This window comes from Octopus sinensis, linkage group LG22 (genome assembly GCF_006345805.1).
Source record: "Octopus sinensis linkage group LG22, ASM634580v1, whole genome shotgun sequence".
In the NCBI taxonomy this organism is placed as follows: Eukaryota; Metazoa; Mollusca; class Cephalopoda; order Octopoda; family Octopodidae; genus Octopus; species Octopus sinensis.
In genome coordinates this window covers 6,545,980-6,563,857 of record NC_043018.1, presented here as the reverse complement: position 1 = coordinate 6,563,857, position 17,878 = coordinate 6,545,980, and the positions used below count along the sequence as shown (strand labels likewise).

General features: G+C 38.7%; 1 protein-coding gene across 1 annotated transcript; it reads right to left on the bottom strand.

Moving 5' to 3' along the window:
* Nucleotides 1-5,735: 5,735 nt before the first annotated feature.
* LOC115223090 lies at nt 5,736-17,524 on the bottom strand. The gene is made up of 3 exons (XM_036512097.1): nt 16,792-17,524; nt 8,876-8,964; nt 5,736-5,752 (listed from the first exon to the last, which is right to left on the bottom strand). The coding sequence occupies exons 1-3, from the start codon at nt 17,463-17,465 to the stop codon at nt 5,736-5,738; spliced, it is 780 nt and encodes a 259-aa protein (XP_036367990.1). The 5' UTR covers nt 17,466-17,524.
* Between the last annotated feature and the right edge of the window lie 354 nt (nt 17,525-17,878).

Sequence of the window (17,878 nt, the reverse complement as noted above, 5' to 3'; positions counted from 1 at the left end):
GTGCACTGTTGACAATATTGAAGCCAGACAAATTATAGTCAGCCATATAGACAGAGAAAACTATTCCAAACAGAAGAAATGTGACAAGAATTTTGAATGTGCATATGTGTGTGTGTGTATATATATATATATATATATATATATATATACACACACACACATATTTGTACATATATATATATACACACACTTGGCTATATATGTTTATATTCATATTTATATATATGTTATGCATATGTGTGTGTATATAAATATGTATGTGTGTGTACATACATATGTATACATACATATTATATGCATGTATATAATATATATATATACATGTATATACATATATATATATATTATATATATATATATATTATATAATATATATATATATATTATAGGGTGGCGAGCTGGCAGAAATGTTAGCGCGCCGGGCTAAATGCTTAATGGTATTTCATCTGTCATTACGTTCTGAGTTCAAATTCCGCCAAGGACGACTTTGCCTTTCATCCTCTCGGATGTAATCAACTTAATCCCTTTGTTTGTCCCCTCTATGTTTAGCCCCTTGTGGATAGTAAAGAAATATAGATATATATATATATAGAGAGAGAGACAGAGTGAGTGAAACAACTAGTTTTAAATCTCTGAGTGAGGAATATGTAATAACACTAGCGTACAGTAAAGTGTATTTGCCAATGCAATGTGGCAGTCCTGTGCAGGACAGTTTTACTACTTTTTAGCCCCAGGAAAACATCTTTTCCAGCTGGCTACTGCCACAAGTTCTCTGTCCATATACTGTCCAGGGAGTCTAACTTACATATATATGCATATATATATATATATATATATATATATATATATATATATATATATATATATATATATATATATATATATATATATGTATATATTATATATATATATATATATATATATATTCTTTTATTCTTTTAGTCATTTAACTGTGGCCATGCTGGAGCACTGCCTTTAGTCAAACAAATCGACCCCAGGACTTATTCTTTGGAAGCCTAGTACTTATTCTATCGGTCTCTTTTGCCAAACTGCTAAGTTATGGGGATGTAAACACACCAGCATTGGTTGTCAAGCGATGTTGGGGGTGGGGAGAAACACACACACACACACATATATATATGACAGGCTTCTTTCAGTTTCCATCTACCAAATCCACTCACAAGGCTTTGGTTGGCTTGAGTTTATTGTAGAAGACACTTGCCAAAGGTGCCAAGCAGTGGGACTGAACTCAGAACCATGTGGTTGGTAAGCAAGCTACTTACCACACAGCCACTCCTGTGCCTATAATATATCATCATCATTGTCATCGTTTAACGTCCATTTTCCGTGCTAGCACAGGCTGGACGGTTTGACCGGGGTCTGGGAAGCCAGAAGGCTGCACCAGGCTCCAATCTGATCTGGCAATGTTTCTACAGCTGGATGCCCTTCCTAACGCCAACCACTCCGTGAGTGAGTGGGTGCTTTTTACGTGCCACCAGCACAGGTGCCAGGGGAGGCTGGCAGCGGCCACGATCAGTTGGATCTATATATATGTATGTATGTTGTATGTATATATATATATATATAGTGATGGTGTGTTTCCAACTTAATGTGGCAGTTCCAGGAAAGGGAGGAATGCTACTGCTATTTAACTCCAGGAAATACCGTTTCCAGTTGGCTATGTGACACAAGCGTTCTATGTCCTTAAGTTTTCAAATGGGAGATAAGCACCTCCACCCAGCAAAGCCACCATGCAGAGACTAGTTTCTGAATCATTGCTCTTCATCAGTCTGGAGTAGCTTGGCTAACTAGCTGTCAGTGCTTATTCAGCTTTGAAAACATAGAATTTCAAGTGAAATAAATTCACTGTTCTACAAAATTAGAAATAATGCATTTCTAAATCTCTCAGAGAGACTTATACAGTAGCAGCACGATAAAGTGATGGTTTTTGCCAACTTAATGTGGCAAAGGTGAATAAGCATTGACAGCTAGCAAGCCATGCTACTCCAGACTGATGATGAGCAATGACTCTGAAACAAGCCTCTGGTTGCTGGCTTTGCTGGGTGAAGGTGCTTATCTCCCCTGTTTGAAAACTTAAGGACACAGAACGCTTGTGTCACATAGCCAACTGGAGACAGTGTTTCCTGGGGCTAAATAGCAATAGCATTTCTTCCCTTTCCTAGGACTCCCACATTGGGGCAGCAGTGGTTGTGGTGGTGGTGATGGTGAGTCCACAGTCATTAGATCTAAGTAAGTAACTAAAAGATGACATAGCCCACCTAGTTCCAAGTACAAGGGGGGCTGCAAAATTCCTGACTTAGAATTATGTAGATTCAATCTATGGTACTTCAAACCTGATGGACTGGTGGTGGTGTGATGGTGCTGGTGGTAGTGATGGTAGATAGTGCTGATGGTGATGGTGCTTCTGCTGGTGGTGGTGGTGGTGGTGATATGGTAGAGACAATTGGTGGTGACTGACGGTGATGATGATGATGATGACAACGATGATGATCATGATGACAACGATGATGATCGTGATCATGATGATACAAAGAGTCAAAACAAATACCACAAAACATCCGATCCAATATTCTCCCAGTTCTGCAATTTCACCATTCTGTTATTGCTATTTGAAGAGCAAAGTTGATCGCAGTAGGATTTGAACTTCTGAATCTCACAGCATCATGATAAATACCACAAAATATACTCCTATCCAACACTCTAACATTTCTACCAATTCTCATGTCTATATGTCAACCTGCAGATAGTTCAACCGACCACCACATCAATATTAACCAGTCTGGATTGACTCATACAAAGGTCAAAGCCATCAGCACCAAGGTTCCACTGTCTCTCCTCATCTCCTTCTGACCAACTAATAAAAAGTCTCACACATTAATAATGTTCATACCAAAGCCGAGTGCTCATCATCAGTAAACACACTTTTTAATGCTACGTATAGCTTCACATATATCATAGAGAAAAATTTTCTTGCACACATATATCTGTCTTTAATATATGAGTTTCCTTCTTATGAATATATATGTGTACTTAAATAAGGATATATATATATACATATATGTGTGTGTGTGTGTGTCGCCTGTCTGTTTATGTGTTTGTGTGTCCCTGTACATAAATGTGTTTGTGTGTGTGTGCATGTATTTTTGTAGCCAATACTTAGCTATCAAATTAACAATGTCTTAGAACTTTCGACATTAGTCTATGTTGATATTTAGTTGGAAAGGTCGTGGGTACTGCTTCCCCCTCTTACTCCTCCTCGTCCTCCTTCTTCTCTTCTTCCCCTTGACTAACTAATAAAATAAAACAAAAATTCTAGTCAACGTGTGTGTGTGTGTGTATGTGCCTGTTTTTATGTACATGTGTGCATGTATGTAATGTATGTATGTATGTATGTGGGTTTTCTGTTATTCTGCAGACATACAATTCATCACACATTTATGCACAAAAATGTGTTTGTGTGTGTGTAAGTGTATGAGTATGTTTATATTAAAGAGGGACAGAAGTTTTATAAGAATGTATGTGACTGTTCTATTATGTGTGTGTATGCAGGCATGTGTGCTTGTGTGTGTACGCGTGTGTTTGTGTCTCTGTGTGTGTTAGTGTTTGTGTTGCATTTCAGCAGACAGGACACTTCACAAACACAAATGCATGCACTCATGGACACACAGAGACAGACACGCACACACTCTCTATTTCACACACATGCACACATCTGCTCTCACTCTCACAGACATATTTTCCACAAAATCTTTCTTTTTCTCAAACACATATACATACATACATATATATATATATAATATAATCACAGACACACAAGTTATATTCATATATCTATCTATATATATATGTGTATATATATATATATATATAATATATATATATACATATATATATACATACATGTATATATATACATATATATGTACATATATAGGTATATATATTATATATACCTATATAGGTATATATATATGTACATACATAGGTATAATATTATTATATAATATATATATATATATATATATATATATATATATATATATATATATACATACATATAAGTATATACATGTTATGTATGTATATGTGTGTGTGTGTACATATATATGTATGTATATATATATATACATATATATACATACATATATATATATGTGCGTATATATAGATACGTATATATATATATATATATGTGTGTATGTATGTATATGTGTGTACATATATATGTATGCAAGTATATATGTTAGTATGTGAAGGTATAAGTGAGTACTAAATAATAAACACATAATAATTAATTAAGACAACTCTAATTAAAGATGTCTCCGTGTTAATTAGACATGTCCTGGGGAATTGTATCATAATATTTCTGTCAACACTGACGGATGAGAGACTATGTGGCATGTAGCTTGGTTATCATGTTGCCCTAGGTTCAACTCCCACCAGATCCAACACCAACATTTTTCTTTCTCTGTGAAGTATCAAATTTAGGTATCACACTGCCCAGGTTTCAATTCCCATCAGAGCCCACATCAACGTTTTTTTTCTTTCATGTAATATCTAACTTGGTTACTTCTGTTGAAGCTTCAGCTCCCACCAGAGCCAACATTAACATTTTTCTTTCTTCTGTGCAGTATCTAGTTTAGTCACCAAAATGTTCAGGGTTCAATTCCTACACAAGCCAACATCAGTATTTTTCTTTCTTCTATGTAATATTTAGCTCAGTTACCTCACTGTCCAGTGTTCAATTCCCAACCAAGTCAACATCAGCATTTCTCTTTCTTTTGTGGGCCTCACAGAGGCAATGATGAAGGACCGAGATCTCTGGAGATATGCTGTGACTGCAAAGACCCGGGCTGCTTCCTGCACCAGTTCCGCATAGCCCCAGCCTATTCAAAGTACCTTGGATTTCAGAACAACCTGCTGTGCTTGAGGAGACTTATTAAGTCAAGTACATGAACATCGAAATAAATATCAAATGGAAATAGTAGTTGTGATACCTGTGCCGGTGGCACATAAAAAGCACCATCCGAACGTGGCCGATGCCAGCGCCACCCTGACTGGCTTCTGTGCCAGTGGCACGTAAAAAGCACCATCCGAACGTGGCTGATGCCAGCGCCGCCTTGACTGGCACCTGTGCCGGTGGCATGTAAAAAGCACCCACTACACTCACGGAGTGGTTGGCATTAGGAAGGGCATTCAGCTGTGGAAACATTGCCAGATCAGACTGAAGCCTGGTGCAGCCTCCTGGCTTCCCAGACCCCGGTCAAACCATCTAACCCGTGCTAGCACGGAAAACGGATGTTAAACGATGATGATGATGATGACTGTCTAGGGTTCAGTTCCCATCAGCGCCAACATCACCTTTACTGTTGCATCTATGCAAAATCTAGTTTAGTTATCTTACCCAGGTTCAATTCCCAGCAGGTTTGACACCAATGCTGCTCTTTCTTTTGGGTAATATTTATTTTGGTTATCCTTTTATTCCGTGTTCAATTTCAAACCATGATCAACATTCTCATTGCCCTTTCTTATGCTAAAGTAGCAGTTGGTCCTCAGTCACATTGAAAACCCAGAAATGATACAATGGCACTCTTAAGATGGCCTTGAAAAATTGCAACTGAGGACAATTATTGATTTGAAAATATATGATTGTATATTCATAAATCAGTGCAGATAAAAAAGGCTAGCTCATCAGATCACCAGAACGTCATACTTCAACTCTTCATCTGCACTGATTTGTAAATATACAATTGTATTATATAATGCATAGTATGCATATTTTGGCAAGAAATGTAAACATAATTTAAAACACTGAAATTATTATTACATGATGCAGGTTATGAAACAGCTGTAATCCTAAGGACGATAAATAGTTAAATAAATATATTCACCACTCATACTTCTGGACTTATGGTTTCTTTATATACACTTCATGAAAGGCGCTGAGCTGGCAGAAACATTAGCATGCCAGGCGAAATGCTTAGTGGTATTTCGTCTGCCGCTACGTTCTGAGTTCAAATTCCAATGGGGTCAACCTTTGCCTTTCATTCTTTCGGGGCCAATTAAATAAGTACCATTTACGCACTGGGGTCAATGTACTCGACTTAATCCGTTTGTCTGTCCTTTATGTCCCCTTTGTATGTCGCCCCTTGTGGGCAGTAAAGAAATATGAAATAATTTCATTGCTCTGATCTGGATTTCTACTGCATGCAACTCTGCATTATACTTCCCTGTATTAGATTATTATGTGGCCTGGTAGCCAGGTCCACTGGAGGAGCTTTCTGTGATAGCCACATGATTCTATGAATCCATATATTGCACTATGTGGTGATGACAAGTAACCAAGACCTTTGGTGATATGTTGTGCTTGAGAAGACTTATCAATCCAAGTAAAATCATTATCATAGCTGATGCTGGTGGCACATAAAAAGGTACCCATTACATGCTCGGAGTGGTTGGTGTTAGGAAGGGCATCTGGTCATAGAAACGATGCCAAATCAGACTGGAACCTGGTGCAGCTTCTTGGTTTGCCTCTTCCAGTCAAACCACCCAACCCATGCTAGCATGGAAAATGGATGTTTGATGATGATGATGATGATGATTATTTTTATTATTATTTTTTTTTTTTACATCTGTTTTCCATGCTGGCTTGGGTTGAACAGTTTGACAGAAGCTGGCAAGCTGGAGAGTTACTTGTTTTGGCATGATTTCTTCAGCTGGATGCCCTTCCTAACACCAACTACTTTACAGAGTGTACCAGGTGCTTTTAACGTGACACCAGCACAGGTGCCTTTTATATGGCACCAACAGGTGCTTTTTTTACACAATGGGCATCCACCTGGTTTCCAACCACAAAATTCACTCTCAAGGCATCAGTTGACCCAGAACCACAGCAAAAAAAAAACACTTGCCCAGTGTACCACACAGTGGGATCGAACCCAAAATCATACAGTTACAAAGCAAACTTCTTAACCACACAGCTAGCAGTCTGTCTGCAATTCTATCTCCAACGAAGTTTTAGTAATAGAAGCATTTTATCAAACATGAAAAACAAATTTTAAAAAATACTCCAGAACAAACTCTTTTGACATCAGTTGTTAGTAAATATGAGAGTAGAAATAACTTTGTTTTTAACTGACCATGGAAACAGAAACTTCCAGAAATATTTTATTCATTATACATCAAAACGAATGTTCAGTTTTTTTATGCTGCTTTTCACCAATTAATTAATTTTTGTTTTACTCAAAATCATGAAAAATTATTATGCTAATAAACGAAATTGACTTCATTTGCATCTTTAATCAATCAGGCACTTTTGCATAGATTTAATATTTAGATGTTAAATGGTAGAGGGTCGTGGTTTGAAATGTTATGCAATTAAGTGAATTGTCCGGTTATCCAGTGTAAGTCTTAAGCAGCACTGTAGGTATGTGTGTGTGTATCTGTACACATAGGGATACATATAGATATATGTAGTTGTATGTATGTATATGTGTGTGTATATATTTCTTTACTGCCCACAAGGGGCTAAACACAGAGAGGACATATAAGGACAGACAAAGGGATTAAGTCGATTACATCAACCCCAGTGCGAAACTGGTACTTTATTTATCGACCCCGAACGGATGAAAGGCAAAGTCGACCTCGGCAGAATTTGAACTCAGAACGTAATGGCAGACGAAATACGCTTACGCATTTCGCCCGGCGTGCTAACGATTCTGCCAGAATGTGTGTGTATAGGCAGACAGACAGACAGACACACACACACACACATACATACATACATACATGGTGGCTGCCCCCTCGTTATCGAGTATGGCCATTGCACAAAGCTTAATCAATGTTGTTATCATGCAATGCCTGTGCAAGAAGATTTTTTTTTTTAAAGTGAGGAAAGGCTGTGCACTGAGTCAATCCCACTCACTAAGCAACAGCAGCCATAATCTGAAAAGAAGAACAAGTCAGCAGCATCGGGAACCACTGAGCCGCAGGTTTTATGTCGGAGTTATCCCAGTTACCTGAATTACCTTTTCCTAGAAAGATGCCCTAACAAAGGCTAGGAGTCCTTCACTCCCAATGGTTTAACCGTGCGATCGGGTATTCAGTCCGATTATTTCTATGTCCCCGTGCATGATACAACTTTAAGACATTTATTGGATGGCCGTTGACTCTCAAGAGTTCCTCCGCCCTTTGATGGGTTTTGTTTTTCATCCCGCAGGGTGTCCAATAAAACTTGGTGGGGTTGCCGGTTTAGTCACCGGTGACCCAACCATGCAACAGGTTGTACTGGGTTACATGTTACCAGTAGCACTCGAAAGTGACCTGACATAAATACATAGATACATACATACATACATACATGCATACATATAGAGATATAGATTGATAGATACAGATATGCATGCATACTGATACATACATGCATACATATAGATATATACATATATAGATGCCTGCTTACAAACATGCATGCATATATACAGATAGATTCATGTAAGTATACATACATACAAATAGATACATATATACATGCATACTTACATACATACTTACATACATACATACATACATGCAAACATACATACAGCAGAGAGACAGACAGACAGACAGATAGATAGATAAATAGGTAGACATACATGCATATGTATGAATATGTGTGGTTTTGTGTGTGTGCATGCACATGTATGTGTGCATGCATGCGTGTGTGTGTGTGTGTGTGTGTGTGTGTTTGTAAACATAAACATAAGCACCTACAGGAGAGAATTAGAGAAAGAGAGAGAGAAAACAAGAAAGATGGAGTCATACATTTTTTTAAAGTTTTGCTTTATGTGAAAATTTTTATCAAAATATTTACCTTGTTTCTCTTGAAATTCTTCAGTTCTGAGACTGTCATCTGCTTTCACTTCCAGGAATTGTTCCTTGAGGAATATTGGTGCCAATAAACTGCAAATAGATATTTGTTTCCCATGATATCTCTTACCAGACGATATTATCACAACAGAATGTGTTGACAGGTTGCGGAATATTTTGCCAAAAGGGTTGTAAGTTCATCCGTTTCTTACTCTTTCTATTTATCATCTCCAGCTTCCTCTATCTCTTTGTCCTTCTATGGTGAGAAATGTGCTTGCCAACCACATGGTTCCATGTTCAGTTCCACTGTGTGGCACCATGGCCAAGTGTCTTCTGCTACAGCTCCAGTCTGATAAAAGCTTTGTGAAAGGATTTAGGAGATGAAAACATACATTCATAGGCACAGGAGTGGCTGTGTGGTTAGTAGCTTGCTTACCAATCACATGGTCCGGGTTCAGTCCCACTGCATGGCACCTTGGGCAAGTGTCTTCTACTATAGCCTCGGGCCGACCAAAGCCTTGTGAGTGAAACTGAAAGACGGAAACTGAAAGAAGCCCATCGTATATATGTATATATGGCACGTAAAAAGCACCATCCGATCATGGCCGTTTGCCAGCCTCGTCTGGCACCTGTGCCGGTGGCACATAAAAAGCACCCACTACACTCATGGAGTGGTTGACATTAGGAAGGGCATCCAGCTGTAGAAACACTGCCAGATCAGACTGGGCCTGGTGCAGCCTCCTGGCTTCCCAGACCCGGTCGAACCGTCCAACCCATGCCAGCATGGAAAGCAGACGCTAAACGATGATGATGATGTTGACGATATATATATATGCATGTGTATGTTTGTGTGTCTGTGTTTGTCCCCCTAGCATTGCTTGACAACCGATGCTGGTGTGTTTATGTCCCCGTTACTTAGCGGTTCGGCAAAAGAGACCGACAGAATAAGCACTGGGCTTACAAAAGAATAAGTCCTGGGGTCGAGTTGCTCGATTAAAGGTGGTACTCCAGCATGGCCACAGTCAAATGGCTGAAACAAGTAAAAGAGAGTAAAGAGATTCACGCATGCACACACAAACACGTGTGTGTGTGCACACGCGCACATGCATGTGTGTGCGTTACTGTCTCCTTTCCATGTGGTTGTTGTAAGTGAGTGTCACTGTCATGGAAGTGGTGTCGTTTGTTCCCAGTCTTCTGTGAGAACATGTGTGGACATGGGGAAGGTGGAAATATTACCTTACTTGGAAACAGGTGAGGGTTGGCAACAGAAAGGGCATCCAGCCATGGAGAGTCCATCTCAACAAATTTTATCCAATCCCGTGCAAGCATGGAAAAGGGGACATCATCATCATCATCATCATCAGCGTTATTATTATTATTATTATTATTATTATTCTATGTGTGGTTTGCTTTATATTTGTACAAGTTGGCTCCAAATCTCACCCAGAGACCTCAAGAGAGAACAGGTTGGAAGTTCATGTTGTTGTTATGCCTAGTGTGCCATATATTTGGGGGGGTTTTTTTAGTGTTGTACTAGTGAATGTCTAAAAAAAAACATACGAAAATTATGTTTGTTTTAAAACTTGAGATTACATAGAAAGTATTTTGCGTAGGATATTATTATTATTATTATTATTATTATTATTATTATTATTATTATTATTATTATTAGGAGGAGGAGGAGGAGGAGGATAGCAGTGATGGTGATGACAATGACAATGATGATGGTGATGATGATGGGGCCCATGTATCTCTTAGTCTTTCTATCAATCATCTACAGGTCTCTGTGTCTCTTAATCTTTCCATTTCTCAGTCACCTTCCCTTCACAATGTTTCCATCACCTAATGTTTATCCTGCCCACCTATCGCTGTTGATTAACCCTCAGTCAGGGCCTCACTGAATAAACCAACGATCAAAAGTGTTCCTTTCCATCACTCCGATCCAGTCGTTTTCCTCAAACTCAGTGCACATTATTACTAGGGCATTATTTAAACACAAGCTCGCAAGGTGAGATTTGAAATAGATTTGGCTGTTATTTCTAGCAGCTCAGACCGCAACAAAGAGGCTCATTGTTGGTCAGTCTGACAACTACATTTTATGGAGCTAATCAGCCTATCATGTAGGTTTATGTGTTTGCCTATTGTATTTTACACTGTGCATTTAACTTCGTTAATTTAATTACTGCATCTGTCTATCGTCTATATTTAGAGTGTCTTTGCCATTTCCATAAATTAGGTTTGACTATAAAATCTTACTGAATAGATACAGGCGTGGCTGTGTGGTAAAAAGTTTGCTTCCCATCTACAAGATTTCGATTTCAATCCCATTGCATGGCACCTTGAGCAGTTCTCTTCTTATTATAGTCTCAATTCAACCAAAGCTTTGGGAACAGATTTGGTATTTAACAGACAAACACAACGTGGCCTTCACTTGTTTCGGTCGTTAGACTGCGACCATGCTGGGGCACTGCCATCAATGATTTTTAGTTCAACGAATTGACCCCGGTTATTTTTGTAAGCCTGGAACTTATTCTGTCGGCCTCTCTTGCTGGATCGCTAGGATATGGGGATGTAACCAAACCAACACCAGTTGTCAAGCAGTGGCAGGAGACAAACACAGACATGAAGACAGGCACACATAGATATATACATAAATACATATATATATATATATATGTGTGTGTGTGTGTGTGTGTGTGTGTGTGTGTGTGTGTGTGTGTGTATATATGTATGTATATATATATATATATATGTGTGTATAATATATATATATATATATATATATATATAAACTCACACACACTTATACAACAGGCTTCTTTCAACATGCAGTGGGACTGAATCCAGGATAATATGGTCAGAAAGCAAACTTCTTACCATAAAGCCACACCTCTGTGTGTGTGTGTGTGTGTGTGTGCATGCACGCATGTGCATGTGTGTATGTTTGTGTCTGTGTGTGTGTTTGTATTTCTTCCCTCCGTCACTTGACTGTCAGTGTGGGTCTATTTACATCCCAATAACTTAGCAGTTCAGCAAAAGAGACTGATAGGATAAGTAACCGGACATTTTTTTTTTGTTTAAATCATTTAGTACTGGAGTTGATTAGTTCAACTAAAACCCTTCTAGGCAGAGCCCCAGCATGGCCAGTGCCCAATGACTAAAATGAGTAAAAGAGAGAAGATTATCTGCAATTGACTTACATGCTATGTATGTACCTGTCATACCTTACCCAACATATCTGCCAATTATCAATGCTAATTTTATCCACCTGTTGCTAATTACCATACCTACCTGTTGTTCATTACCTTACTTTATCTACTCCCTGCCCTTTACTACATACATTTTCTGGTGCCACTTAACGGGCACCTGTGTCAGTGCTGCATAAATGCAACCATACCAGCAGCTCTTACAAAGCACCCAGCATTCTCTGTTAAGTGTTTGGCATTAGGAAGGGCATCCAGCCATAGAAACCATGTCACAACAGATATTTGGAGTCGGACAGCTCCCTGCTAGCCAGCTTCATGGCAAACTGCCCAACCCATGCCAGCACGGAAAGAGGATGCTAAACAATGATGATGATGATGGAGGTCTGCCCATTGCATTTATCTCTTATCTCTTTATTGCCCACAAGGGGATAAACATAGAGGGGACAAACAAGGACAGACAAAGGGATTAAGTCGATTACATCGACCCCAGTGCATAACTGTTACTTAACTTATCGACCCCGAAAGGATGAAAGGCAAAGCCGACCTCAACGGAATTTGAACTGACAACAACTCCCTGCCTATTATAATTGATTAAACTATCTGTTATACTGGTATGAGGATATCTTTATCTGTTTCCCACTCCCATCAGTAGTGATGGCCCTGGAAAGAACCATGGGTGTGGAGCATCCACTTCTCAATAAATCATAGAAAAGTAGAAAAACACATATCTACACACACATGCATATATATACAGTTATTCATACATACATGCAGAAGTCTGTATCTACTTTGTGTGTATATATATATGTATATATATATGTGTGTGTGTGTATACTCTTTTACTTGTTTCAGTCATTTGACTTTAGCCATGCTGGAGCACTGCCTTTAGTCGAGTAAATCAACCCCAGGACTTATTTTTTGTAAGCCTAGTACTTATTCTATCGGGGTCTTTGGCCCAACCGCTAAGTTACGGGGACGTAAACACACCCGCATCGGTTGTCATGCAATGTTGGGGGAACAAACACAGACACAAACATATACATGCATACATGTATATATACATATATACGATGGGCTTCTTTCGGTTTCTGTCTACCAAATCCACTAACAAGGCTTTGATCAGCCTGAGGCTATAGTAAAAGACATTTGCCCAAAGCGCCAAGCAGTGGGACTGAACCCAGAACCATGTGGTTGGTAAGCAAGCTACTTACCACACAACCACACAACCCAATATATATATATATATATATATATATAATATAATATATATATATATAGAATATCTGTTTTTGTAGAAGATTATGTTGTTTTATGTATGAAGATTTGGGTGTTTTTCTACACACATGTATGTATGTAACTGTGTGTGAGTGTGTGTGTGTATTTTGTCTGTATATGAGTCCATGCGTCTGTTTCCATGTAATCTGTCTGTCTTTGCAAACACACACACACATATATAGTCTCCATTGTACATGTCTCTCTCTCTCTCCTCTTCTCTCTCTCTCTCTAATATATATATATATATATATAATATATATATATATATATATATATATATATATATATATATATAGTATATATATATATATGTATGTATTTGTATGTCTGTCTATTCTACCTCTCTGTAAATATATATTATATATATGCACACATATAGAAATATATATATGTATATATATTATATATATTATATATATATATATATATATATATTTCTGTATGTATGTATATACACACTCACACATGTATATATAATGTCTCCATTGCACATGTGTGTATGCATTTATGTGTGTGTGCGCGCGTGCGTGCGTGTGTCTATCACCTTTCAACATCTCCTGCTTCCCACACTTTCTATTATTCCCCTCCCCCACCCCCATCCACCCCCTGCTCTACCCTTACCCCTACTACACCCTAATCCCACCCAACCCCATAATCCCCTAACTCCCTACCCAACACACACACACACAACACACACGCACAGCCTCTTCTTCTTCACTATTGACTTAAATGTAAATTTGTCCAAATTAAATCTGAAGCATTCATGCATGAATTGTGATGCTGGTGATGAGGAGGATGATGATGATGATGATGATAGTGGTGGTGGTGGTGGGGGACGCTGGTGGGGGGGACGCTGGTGGTGGTGTGTATGTGTGTGTGTGTGTGTGTATAACATTAGCTGTGATGACAATGATGATGCTAATTATGTGTAAAGGAATCTCAACAGTGCTGTCTTTGGTAGTGGTGGTGGTGGTAGGGTGTGTGGTGGTGGTGGTGGTGGTGGTGGTGACTGTGGTGGTGGTAGTGGTGGTGATGATGATGATGATGATAATGGTGATGGGGTTGGTGGTGTAGTGGCAGTGGTGGTGGTGGTGGCGGCTGTGGTAGTGGTGGTGGTGGTGGCGGTGGTAGTGGTGGTGGCTGTGGTAGTAGTGGTGATGGTGGTGATGATGATAATGGCGATGGGGTTGGTGGCGGCGGCGGTGGTAGTGGTGATGGTGATGATGATGATGATAATGGTGATGGAGTTGGCTGCGGCGGTGGTATTGGTGGTGATGGTGGTGGCTGTGGTAGTGGTGGTGGTGGTGATGGGGTTGATGGTGGTAGCGGCTGTTGTGGTGGTGGTAGTTGTTGTGATGGTTGTGGTTGTGGTGGTGGTGCTGCTGGTGCCAGTGGTGTGTGGGGGCGGGTTTGGTGTGTTAACATACTAAATGTTGTACAGGTAGTGAAATTATAGAGAATAATGTTGTTAGAGATGACGACGACGACGACGACGATGATGATGATGATGATGATGATGACGATGATAAGGTGGTGGTGGTGGTGGTGGTGGTGGCAGCAACAGAGAGATGCAGTTAAGTAATCAGTCAAGTGTAACAGAGAAGACATTATGCAGCGGAGGGACAGGGGAAGGGATGGCAGGTGGGTGGAGGAAGGGAGAAGGGGGAGGGGTGGGGGAAGAAGATGCAATGACAAGTGCCTCCCCCACACACCCCGCAACACATGGCTATCTCCCCACTACCACCACCACCACCATGCCCCCCCCCATTAAAATGTCGAAACTATCTTAATTCTTAGATACATACAATGTAGATCTACAATGGCTATTGTTATCCAACTTGCTTTTGGATATTTGGATATGTGCGTACAGTATACACATACACACATACACATATATATACACATATGTGTATATACATACACACATACACGTGTGGTATGTATATATAACATATAAATATATTATATATAATATATATATATATATATTGTATATATATTGTATTTATATATATACACATACATATATATATATACATACATATATACACAGGTCTATATATATATATGTATGTGTGTGGTGTGTGTGTGCATGTTTATATATAATATATATATATATATATATATATACACACATATACATACATACATACATAGGTGTATATGCATATATGTATGTGTGTGTATATATATATGTGTGTACATATACGTACACATACATATATATATGTATATATATATACACACACACACACATAGGTATGTGTGTGTTTGCGTGTCTATACATATATCTATATATAGATATAGATATATATATAGATGCACACACAATTAATTATATGTGCATATGAGTGCATGCTTGTTTGCACATATACATTGTATGTACACATATATGTATGTATATATTAGACACACACACACACAAATATACTGTTGCTCATGTAAATGTATTGTTGTTAGTCTGTGCATATACACACACACCACACACACACACACAGAGTATTATATATTCATATGTACTTAGGTGAGTGTGTGTGTGTGTGTGTGTGTGTGTGTGTGTATAATTTATAGAATTATCAAACAAGAAAAAATATGGGAGAGAAAGCTAAAGAAAGATAAAAAGAGTGTGAGGGAGGAAAAGAGAGAGGAAGAGAGAGGAAGAGAGAGAGAGAGACAGAGATAAGGAAAGAAACAGAAAGGGAAAGAGCGAGAGGGTAAGAAAGTGTGGGGTGGATGCTATGAGAATGAGAAGAAGGAAAATCAGGTGGGATTTATAAAAAAAAGGAAACAAAAGAAAAAATACAGTAATAAGGTAGAGAGATAGGGAGAGAGACAGAGAGAGAGAGAGAGAGAGAGAAATATATAGTGTGAGAGGGAGAGGGGGAGAGACTAAGGTAATTAAATTGACAGACTGGTAGACAGACAGACAGACAGGTAGAATGAGAGACAATGAGCTAGATAGACAGACAGAGAGACAGACAGGGAGGGAGATATAAAAAGAAGCAGATGGGGACAAGGGGACAGATAGGTAGAAAAGCAGAGGAGCAGACAGACATTTAATAAACAAATGGAGAATGAGGGAGTCTTAAGAAGGGAAAGAGAGAGAGAGAGATAGACAGAGACACACAGACAGACAGTGAGAGAGAGACAGACAGACAGAGAGAGAGATAGACAGAGACACACAGACAGACAAACAGACAGACAGTGAGTGAACAACTAATGAAAAGAAATAGAGGTAGAGAGAGAAAAAGAGATTAAAGGAAGAGAGTACCAGTAATTAGAAAGGCAGAATGTCAGTGAGATAGCGAGGGATGGTGGGAGGAAAAGAAAGAGATATAAGAAGAAAACGTAAGGGAGGGGGATTGACAGTGAGAAAGAGAGAGTATCAGGTAAATAGAGAGTGTGATGGTGAGAGAAAAAGAAAGCTTTTTTTTATCACCTGCAGTATTTTTTATTCCATTTTGGCTTCTGGGAATATTCTTGCTTCTGTTGAAGACATTCCATATCTTTGGAGCAAACCATTTTGCTATAACCGACTTCTTCCACCACATTTAACTGTCTCTGGGTCTTCAATTCCTCGTGGACAACGGTGAGCGTCACCGATTTCTTGCTTTTGCTTTCTCTTCTGGTTCTCCAAGACACGCGATTCCTCTTCAAAATGCTTTGATGGGAAGATAAAGGAAATACAGATTTTGGACTGGAAGCAGGTATGGAATTAGAATGAGGCAAAGAAGAGGATGATGAGGAAGAGAACGATGACAAGGAAGACGGTGTCGATGCCGTTCTTGAAGAATTGAATGATTGCAATAATTCTATTTTCTGCTCTTTCCTTTTTATTGGATATTTTGGATAACAGGAATGAACATACTTGAAATAATGAGACTTCTGGTGATATTTCGGTGCATTTTTGGCTGACAAAATACTGGAACAGCTTTTCTGCAAGAGTTCTGTAGTATGGAAGAATTCTTCTAGGAATTTTTCATCAAAAGAAACTGGTGCAGGGCAAAATTCTTTGAAGACGTCCTGTCCAAATTTCAAAATGTTACACATGGATTTAATTTGGTCATCTTTCGACCCCAAGGATAATCCTGAAATTCTTGGATTTTCAGCCATTTTTTAGATCAATTTAGTTTTTAGATCAATTTAGTTTTTAGATCAATGGTTTTGAGAATAATTAAATGTTTTTTTATATATATAAATTGTTGCAATTGCTTTCTTTCCAGCACACGATCTCAGATCAAGTCACTTGCTATGCAAGTACATCTCTCTCTATATATATATATCTAGCTCCACATAAATCCTAGCCAAGTTGTCTGATAATCAAAGGCATTCCAATCATGACCATCCCATCATTTATTGCAACATAGTTCATCTCCATTGATGCTATCTTACATGACCTTTCTATAAAAAAATCAAAATGTGATCTTCATGTGGCTTAATGGTTAGGGCATTCGGCTCAATATCATAAAGTTGTGAGTTCAATTCCCAGTGACGTGTTGTGTCCTTGACCAAGACACTTTATTTCA